The following is a 10,000-nucleotide window of genomic DNA, read 5'->3' as shown; positions in this document are numbered from 1 at the left end:
CTCTCTGTCATGGATTCATTTCAAGGATTGTGTCCCATTTGACCCCCCCTGGCTGTGTTGTCTGACAGCCCGGGGGGTCATTTGACGACCTGACGTTTGCCCGTGTTTGTGCTAATAGGACGCCCGTTACATGACTAAAGGCCGTACATACAGGTACTCACCCAGAGGAGGCGCTATACTAACTGGTTACATGAATAAAGGCCGTACATATATAGGTACTCACCCAGAGTAGGCGCTATACTAACATATAGGTACTCACCCAGAGTAGGCGCTATACTAACATATAGGTACTCACCCAGAGGAGGCGCTATACTAACATATAGGTACTCACCCAGAGTAGGCGCTATACTAACATATAGGTACTCACCCAGAGTAGGCGCTATACTAACATATAGGTACTCACCCAGAGGAGGCGCTATACTAACATATAGGTACTCACCCAGAGTAGGCGCTATACTAACATATAGGTACTCACCCAGAGTAGGCGCTATACTAACATATAGGTACTCACCCAGAGGAGGCGCTATACTAACATATAGGTACTCACCCAGAGTAGGCGCTATACTAACATATAGGTACTCACCCAGAGGAGGCGCTATACTAACATACAGGTACTCACCCAGAGGAGGCGCTATACTAACATATAGGTACTCACCCAGAGGAGGCGCTATACTAACATATAGGTACTCACCCAGAGTAGGCGCTATACTAACATATAGGTACTCACCCAGAGGAGGCGCTATACTAACATATAGGTACTCACCCAGAGGAGGCGCTATACTAACATATAGGTACTCACCCAGAGGAGGCGCTATACTAACATATAGGTACTCACCCAGAGTAGGCGCTATACTAACATATAGGTACTCACCCAGAGGAGGCGCTATACTAACATATAGGTACTCACCCAGAGGAGGCGCTATACTAACATATAGGTACTCACCCAGAGGAGGCGCTATACTAACATATAGGTACTCACCCAGAGGAGGCGCTATACTAACATATAGGTACTCACCCAGAGGAGGCGCTATACTAACATATAGGTACTCACCCAGAGGAGGCGCTATACTAACATATAGGTACTCACCCAGAGGAGGCGCTATACTAACATATAGGTACTCACCCAGAGGAGGCGCTATACTAACTTGCCTGTTCAAAAAGCAGTATACAGGCCAATAAGCTCATGCTGTTACTCTACAGCAGTTGCATGGAGTGATCTACCCACACAAAGCGTCCATGGCCAGGTTTAAAGGGATAGTTCAGAATTTTTGAACTTAAGTTGTATGAAATACTTGCCATTAATACAGTGGTTGCAACTGTATTAATTGATTGCCCGAGTCCCGTGGTGGGAGTTCTGCTCTGGTTTTGGTGAAATATTAAGTAGTTCCGGTCATTTTGTGGGGGGCACTAATTAAAAGTAAATTAGTTCACATTCACAAAACTAGTGTCATTTGTATTTCTACAGTACCATATAGTGCAACTTTCGTAATTTTTTGACCCCTCTATCACACGGAACTATGTTTTTTGCGTCACTACGCCCAAAAAATAGTTCCATGTGATAGAGGGGTCAAAGTTGAACGAAAGTTCATTCCTCAAAGCTCTACCTGATGACACACACACACACACACACACACACACACACACACACACACACACACACACACACACACACACACACACACTTGCTTTATACTTTTTTTACTGCATATATTGTCACACTAAATGAATCCAATGACGTTTGAGCACACAATTGTGAGGGTGCTCAAACGTCCCTCTTGAAATGCGGAATCGTCGCTTGACGTTTGGAAACTTGGCAGGGCTTTTTTAGACTCTTGTTCTCGTTAAAAGGCTGTGACTGTTGGCTTGGAGCCGCGTGGCTCAGACACATGAGAGAAGCAGGCCGTCTTCACACTGTGGTGGTGATTGGTGTATCAGAGAGGTGCACACACTTAAATATGGACTGTTAATTTGACTTCTTACACGTGCGGTTAAATTAAGTCTAGTCTACGTGGTGCTGTGCACTGACCCCAGTTGACCATGCACTGTGCATGAGTGTCCTCCCTCTTCTTATCCACTGAAACCCTATACAGTTATCTGGCTGGGGTCCCTCAGGGCTATATAATATACTTGGTCCCCTCCTTTTTTCTTTTTTTGTTGCTCCTATAGGTTTAATGTTTGTTTCTTCTTCAGGATTCTCTTTATTTATAGAATTCAACGTTTCGATCACTGGGAGGCCCACTGGCAGAGCCTGAGCAGAGCCTTTTGTGGTGGTTCTGGAGAACCGTGGGTCCGACCGACTCGATACCGGGCACTGAACTCCCTGCGGGGGTGTGGAACGCATGTGTCGAATTAGAAGTCGGTGGGGCAAACGGTTCTCGAGTTACGTGCATTACAACCGTACACACACGCACAGACGCAGACATGCAGAGACGTGGCGCATTTATAGTAGGATATAGATATTGTTGCTGTTGGGCAGAAATCTCTAATCTCTACTTAAATTAACACCCCACTTGATTATAGTACAGCATCACAAAATGACTTGAATGAAAATGAGTCGGCAAGTAAAAGTTCACGATAATGACAGCTCTATGTGCGCACAGTCAGCAAACATACGTGTGTGTATCTGTGCATGTGGCGTGTGTGTGTGTGTGTGTGCGTGTGCGTGTGCGGTGTGCGTGTGTGCGCGCATACATGCGTGTGGTTTCGTCACTCTTAGGAGACAAAGGTCTGGGTTTTACAATGCTCATTGCTCATCATCATCGGCAAGTGACCTATTTCCTCCCCCCCTCTGTCTCTGTGACTGGAGCGGCGAGGTGACGTAAGGCTGTTCTCACCAGTGTCCTGCTCATTCTGGGGTCTTTGGGGGTGACATAAGGCTGTTCTCACCAGTGTCCTGCTCATTCTGGGGTCTTTGGTGATGCCATGGTGAGGTCACTCGACGTGCAGCTGGCCCCCTTTAGCTGCACAGACGGGATTGGGTCATTCATTCACCTTAGTTCAGAACTAGGCCAAATCCTGTTAACAAAAAAGCCAGTCAGTGGGCGGCCTGGTTTGTAGTGTCTATACGTAATGTGCTGAACCCGTTCCCCTCAATTTACATAACGAGAATGAGACTGTCCAGATTGCTGTAGTATAAAATTGTGGGATGTGTAACATGGCAATGCCAGAGTAGACTATAGTACAAATGTAACCGACTCTCAGATGTAACTTTTCTCTGGATTTGGACCTGGTTTCTTTCGCAAGTGCTGCTTTCTTTTTTTCACCATTGAGCTGATAGCCTGCTTGCTATGGGAATAAATAGAATCTTGACCATCAGGTCAGAGTTTGTGTCAGATCCTGTGTGTCTAGGTGAGACATGACCTTTGACCCCATCTAAATGTCTCAGTAGACCATATTCACATGGCGGCCATCTTGCCGTTAAGTTGCCACCATAAAGTTATAAATAATAGAGACGGAATCTGAATTCTCCTCCCATCCACTTGCATTGAACCCATTTCTATGTCCTTGCTTTTAACTGACTTTATTGTAACCTTATCTTTTTTCAGTTTTAACGGATTCTACTGACCAGATTCGAAGCTTTACTTTTGTCTTTTACCCTTTTTTTTGTAAAGCACTTTGAACTGGACTTGTGTCTGAAAGGTGCTCTATAAATAACGATTATTATTATCATTATTATTATTATTGAGTTGCTCACTCATGAGGCATTTTCACCCCTTCTTCTTGCGGTTGGAAAAAGTGGTGGGCTCTGCAAATTGTGGGCCTATCTACGCCATAGAATCGCATTCAATTCAATGGAGCTCTCATGAACACACCGGGCAGAAAGCATGAACGAGCACCGCGAGTCATGTGTGCGTGCGTGCGCGTGCGTGCGCGTGCGTGCGTCACATACGGACTCATAGAGACGTAGCTAGGCCCAGTGGCGCTCAAGCTGCACTACCTATACCTACTTTCGGCTACCATGTCCATTTCGCTTCAATGTTTCCTCTCTGTGGCCGGGGCTTGGTTGCCACCCTGCTTTTTCAATGCAAATGCCAACATGGCTGCCTTGATGCCAACATGGCTGCCTTGGGGCCAACATGGCTGCCTTGGGGCCAACATGGCTGCCTTGGGGCCAACATGGCTGCCTTGCGAATACTGTCTATAGAAGAGCATGCATGGAGACCAAATACAACCACCCCATTATTGTTGAAGTTAACATACGCTACCATTTCTGTAGCCGCTTTGTTTCTGTAGCTGGACTTGTGGCCTACATGTTTGTCATTCCATAGTACAAGTATCATGAGTCTGTAGGCTGTCAGAGGCAATAATATGGCTGTCGACCACTGGGACAGACTCCTCTCCTCTGTCGACCCCTGGCTGTCCCGCGGTCTCATCCTTGAGGACGAGAGCACATCGTGTCCAAACACAAGTGTGTAAGACGAGAGCCAGCACAGGAAACGTGGTGAAATAGCATCACACTCTACTCCTTCCGCCCTCCGAGGACACACGAGCTTTCAACAGACTGACACCATCTTAATCATCCGCGCGGTGCTCGCGCCGCCGCGCTCACAGCGCTGCGTCTAAGATGCACGAAAAAGTGTACGAACATGGCAGTCACAGATGGATTGAGCAGACAGAGAAATATTTATTTATGGGCTGTGAATGAAATCGGAGGAGTGTTAATTAACGCCCGTATGCTCTTCTCGAGACACACAACGTATCCCCTTCTCTCAATGTGTGGTCCGGGGGAACCCCAGGGGTCCTTGGCGGGGTAGGGTGTTCTGTTTAATTTTGGCTATTTGAAAATAGCCAGACTGCAATCTTTAGCCAAGCAAGAAGAGCTTATGTGAGCTGCATTATTATGGGCTGCTGTTTTCTTTTGGAAAACATGTTGGAATGACCTTGACAATTTTTCTCTTATATATAGGGGCGTTAGCCTGGCAGAAAGTATGTGCAAATGGGGGCAGCTAAAAACAGCCAAAACTGTTACTTTTCAGGATTCAATTTAAAAAGTAGCTTGTAGCAGATCTACAAGCTTGAAACGCGCCGATTCGCGCCAAGTTTCGAGCTTGTGGATCTGCTACTTTTGATGCTTTTGTGTGACACTGTAGTATGATCGAGTAGGACGTTAATTTAAGAGAAAACACAAAAAGTTTGAATATGGAGTTTGCATGTTCTCCCCGTGTCCCCTAGGGTAGGTACCCTCACATGTTCTCCCCGTGTCCCCTAGGGTAGGTACCCTCACATGTTCTCCCCGTGTCCCCTAGGGTAGGTACCCTCACATGTTCTCCCCGTGTCCCCTAGGGTAGGTACCCTCACATGTTCTCCCCGTGTCCCCTAGGGTAGGTACCCTCACATGTTCTCCCGTGTCCCCTAGGGTAGGTACCCTCACATGTTCTCCCCATGTCCCCTAGGGTAGGTACCCTCACATGTTCTCCCCGTGTCCCCTAGGGTAGGTACCCTCACATGTTCTCCCCATGTCCCCTAGGGTAGGTACCCTCACATGTTCTCCCCATGTCCCCTAGGGTAGGTACCCTCACATGTTCTCCCCATGTCCCCTAGGGTAGGTACCCTCACATGTTCTCCCCGTGTCCCCTAGGGTAGGTACCCTCACATGTTCTCCCCGTGTCTCCTAGGGTAGGTACCCTCACATGTTCTCCCCGTGTCCCCTAGGGTAGGTACCCTCACATGTTCTCCCCGTGTCCCCTAGGGTAGGTACCCTCACATGTTCTCCCCGTGTCCCCTAGGGTAGGTACCCTCACATGTTCTCCCCGTGTCCCCTAGGGTAGGTACCCTCACATGTTCTCCCCGTGTCCCCTAGGGTAGGTACCCTCACAAAAAACATGCCGTAATCCTGGTCTCTAAACTATACCTCCCCCTGGCCAGCCGGGGCGCCTGATGGAGGGGAAAGGAACTGGTCGGAATAACGTGTTCCTTCCACACGCTACGTCCGGCTGGGGAAATTCCCCCCTGTCAGGTGAAAAGAAGCAGCTTTGGACTCCTCATGCATAGAAGGAAGCATGAGGTCAGTCCGCTGCCCCCCCAGGTTGGCAGAGGACGTGTATAGCGCCCAGGATTACATTAGATAATTGTCCCTGGGTGAAAAAAAGCGGTTGCAAAATCGTGGGATAAAAAAAAAAAAAAACACATAGGTGACCACATCTCGCCTATAATTTTCGTTTTTTTCATATTAACACAGTTTGAATGTTGAAGAAGGTTTTCATTCCAACAGATTATTGATTTGGGAAAATTAAATGTATACATTTATAAGTCAAAGTAGGCTTGTTTTGTGAATGTTGTGAACATTCAAAGGGTTTTTTCTCAGCTTTGGGTAAAACGGCACAATCATTTTAAAATGGTCATTTCAATTTCATTGAATGATACATCATATGAAAGCTTACATTCTGTACTTTAATAATCTGTAAAAAACTGAAAAATGACTCTGGTCGAGATGAGGGCCTATTTGCCAGACCCGGTTTCTGCATGCCTGACAGCAATGCCATACAGTGGCCTACAGGCCAATTCATTATCCTGTACGATGTCCTCGTGTGTTCAGCTTGCAGCACATGTACTGTAAGGTTTTGTGCTAAAGGTCCCAGATATAGCCGTTTCCTCCCGGGCCTATAGCTCGAGCCTCTCTCTCTCTCCCTCTGGCAGATAGAGCCCCGCTCCGCTAGCGAGGGCCCCTGAGGTGGCCGCATATTTGTTGGGTGAGTAAGGAATGTGGTTACATGCCTTAGACATTAGCTATGACATGGAGCGCTGGCTCCACAAGAGAAGGGAGGGATCGAGGGCGCAAGGGAGGTAGTGGCGTGGAGGAGGAAGAGGAGGGAGGGGAGGAGGAGGAGGGCGGGGGGGGGGGGGGTGTAGAGTCTGAGCTCACGGCAAGTGAGCTCATTCACCCCCCGAGCGGTGAAGAGAGAGTTGCAGCTCTGTCATCCTCTGTACAGACAGACAGAGAGAGAGAGAGATAGAGAGATAGAGAGAGAGAGAGAGAGAGAGAGATAGATAGAGAGAGAGATAGAGAGAGAGAGAGAGAGAGAGAGAGAGAGAGAGGAGGAGGAGGAGGAGGAGGAGGAAGGGGACAGGGGGAGGAGTGTGAAGCCAGCGAAGCCAGCGAGCGAGCGAATGAGAGACGAGGAGAGGGAAACAGTACAACAATAGGGGGCTGCTCTCCTGGCTGAGGGCTCACACACTGCACACACACACACACGCACACACACACGGAGAGAGAGCAGAGCAGAGCGGAGCAAAGAGCGAGACAGAACACAGAAGCCACTCTGTAGGGCAGCTGTGAGTACAACTGTGGGCTTAACAGGCACTGGCATTATAAGCTCATTTTCTCTCTCTCTCGCTCTGTGGTGGCGATCGTTCCTGGCGGAACCACGGAACCGCAGGCCCCGTAAGCACTGACGGACAGAGGGGGGAGTGCTGCAGAGTTGGAGGAATTTCTGTGGTCATTGTGTTTTTCCTATTGGAATTTGGGCCGTTTAAGACTTGAACTTGCTGGTGGACTTTGCAAGGAGCGCTTCCGTCTAGTCCGTCCGTCCACAGAGCTTTGGGAGTCTATACGGTGCCTCGTACTCAAGGGTTCTCGTTGTGAACCCCCTGCTATGTGTGGACTACAGGTTAGCCTGGACATCGCAACAGCAGCTGAGCTGAGCTGAGTATAGAGGGTACTTGGACTTGGGGGCTGGCGGGCGCCACAGGTTTTTGATCAACTCTGGACTTTTTAAAGCTCGCCGCTTGGAAGTATCCTCGACCCGGCCGTACCAAAAAAGGAAGAACTCCAGAGCCATTTTGGTGTCCTTCCACTTCTTTCGTGCGGGGGGTTCAGTCTTCAGCCCCCCCGGTGCAGGCCCCCGACCACTTTTGGACTTTTCCGGTACGGGTCCGGTCAGCCCTGAGAGCTCCCGCACGTCGCGCCGGGGATGCCTCTGAACGTGGTGATCGCCCCAGCGGAGGACTGCTTCTGGCCCGAGCTGCAGGACACAGACATGAGGCTGAAGATCAGGGTCCGTCGCATGAAGGAGGGCAGAGAGCTGCGAGGTGTGTACCTAGACTACCTGTAGTGGGGGGGGGGGTCTCTCCATAAGCTTTACCTTAGCTTTTACTTATAGGAGAGTATCCTTTTTTGTTTTGTTTTTGTTTTCGGAGGTTTGGGAGGTTATTACCTGAGATGTCGGGAAGAGTTTGCAGTGCTTCAAACACACACACACACACACACACACACACACACACACACACACACACACACACACACACACACACACACACACACACACACACACAAGGAAGTTATGTTATACAGGCCCGTATTTAGAGCGTGAGCAAACCCCAGTTTAATGTGATGTGTGATGAGTTGTGGGGGGAAAACCCCCGGATAAACGTTTGCTGTGGATGAAAGAAATATACAACAGCCCTGCAGCGGCTCCAAAAGTACAGGGGCTGTCGGACTGTTATAGATGGAGGGTGGAGGTGGGGGGGGGACTGTTATAGATGGAGGGTGGAGGTGGGGGGGGGGGAGTTGGACTGTTATAGATGGAGGGTGGAGGTGGGGGGGTGACTGTTATAGATGGAGGGTGGAGGTGGGAGTTGGACTGTTATAGATGGAGGGTGGAGGTGGGGGGGGGGGGAGTTGGACTGTTATAGATGGAGGGTGGAGGTGGGGGGGGGGGAGTTGGACTGTTATAGATGGAGGGTGGAGGTGGGGGGGGGGGGGAGGGTGAGTTGGAACACGCTATAGTAGCAATGACCCCGCGGGTCATTAATTGAGTTCCTACCGTTTGTTGGCCCAGGTTAATGGAGAGGATTTTAGAGGATGACATCATGGGAGGGACGGGGGGGAGAAAGAGGAAGAAAAAAAGCAACAGAAGGGTAGAGAAGAAAGAAAGAGAGCTCTGTGTGTGTGTGTGTGTGTGTGTGTGTGTGTGTGTGTGTGTGTGTGTGTGTGTGTGTGTGTGTGTGTGTGTGTGTGTGTGTGTGTGTGTGTGTGTGTGACCCGCAGTATGACATAGTGCTCATGCACTCAGCCTGTGGTCATTGAGATGTAAAAACCATCACAAAGACTCTTTCTCTGCCCTTCTCTCCTCTCTGCTCTGCTCCGGCCTCTCTCTCTCTCTCTCTCTCTCTCTCTCTCTCTCTCTCTCTCTCTCTCTCTCTCTCTCTCTCTCTCTCTCTCTCTCTCTCTCTCTCACACTGCAGAATGGTAACATGTGGCAATTGTGTTATCAATATGCATGCTCTGACTGCAGGTGTTTAACAGAACACCTTTCTCTCACACACAAAAAAGCAACAGAAGGGTAGAGAAGAAAGAAAGAGAGCTCCGTGTGTGTGTGTGTGTGTGTGTGTGTGTGTGTGTGTGTGTGTGTGTGTGTGTGTGTGTGTGTGTGTGTGTGTGTGTGTGTGTGTGTGTGTGTGTGTGTGTGTGTGTGTGTGCGCGTGCGTATGTACGTGCGTATGTACGTGCGTGTGTGTGTGTTTGCAGTGTGCATGTAAACGGGAACCCTGTAGTGTTTGCACATGGTTGCGTATCAGGAGAGCCGGTTTGGAGCAGTTACCATACCAGCTCTCAACACCTGCCACGCTTCACACACACACACACACACACACACACACACACACACACACACACACACACACACACACACACACACACACACACACACACGCTTACCATGCACACGTGTGCTCACATGTGTGTGTGCGTGTGTACACTCTGTGTGTACATTGTCTTTGTGCATGCACCATTTGTCTCAACAGCCAGGCTCTGGTGCTTCCTAGAAGCGTCAAACTCGTTCAGCCCGGGTAGAGAGAGAGAGACACACACAGAGAGAGAAAGAGAGAGAGGAGATAATTACACGTTAGCAGGTGAAAATAGAGGTGTTGTAAATTAAGTGTGTGTGCGTGCGTGCGTGCGTGCGTGCGTGCGTGCGTGCGCGCGTGCGTGCGTGCGTGCGTGTCAGAGGTTATTCTGAGACGGTGTTGAGACACCCTCTTCTCTCTATAAGGTGGGGAACGT

The 10,000-nt window shown here is 49.2% G+C and overlaps 1 protein-coding gene across 3 annotated transcripts in view; it reads left to right on the top strand.

Annotated features, from left to right (window-relative positions):
- dusp8a (dual specificity phosphatase 8a) overlaps positions 1 to 10,000 on the top strand; it is a 91,763-nt gene that overhangs the window by 69,451 nt on the left and 12,312 nt on the right. The window contains exon 1 of one of the 3 annotated variants that reach the window (XM_079501350.1): positions 7,078 to 8,028. The exons of the other annotated variants lie outside the window; for them this stretch is intronic. Coding sequence (XP_079357476.1) covers positions 7,911 to 8,028 — 118 coding nt within the window. The 5' untranslated portion in view covers positions 7,078 to 7,910. Of the gene's footprint in view, positions 1 to 7,077; positions 8,029 to 10,000 lie in introns of those variants that run through there. 3 annotated transcript variants of the gene reach the window in all.

This window comes from Electrona antarctica, assembly GCF_951216825.1.
Source record: "Electrona antarctica genome assembly, chromosome: 5".
Taxonomy (NCBI): domain Eukaryota; kingdom Metazoa; phylum Chordata; class Actinopteri; order Myctophiformes; family Myctophidae; genus Electrona; species Electrona antarctica.
The sequence above is the reverse complement of the archived record's forward strand: the minus strand, read 5'-3'. Positions and strand labels throughout refer to the sequence as shown.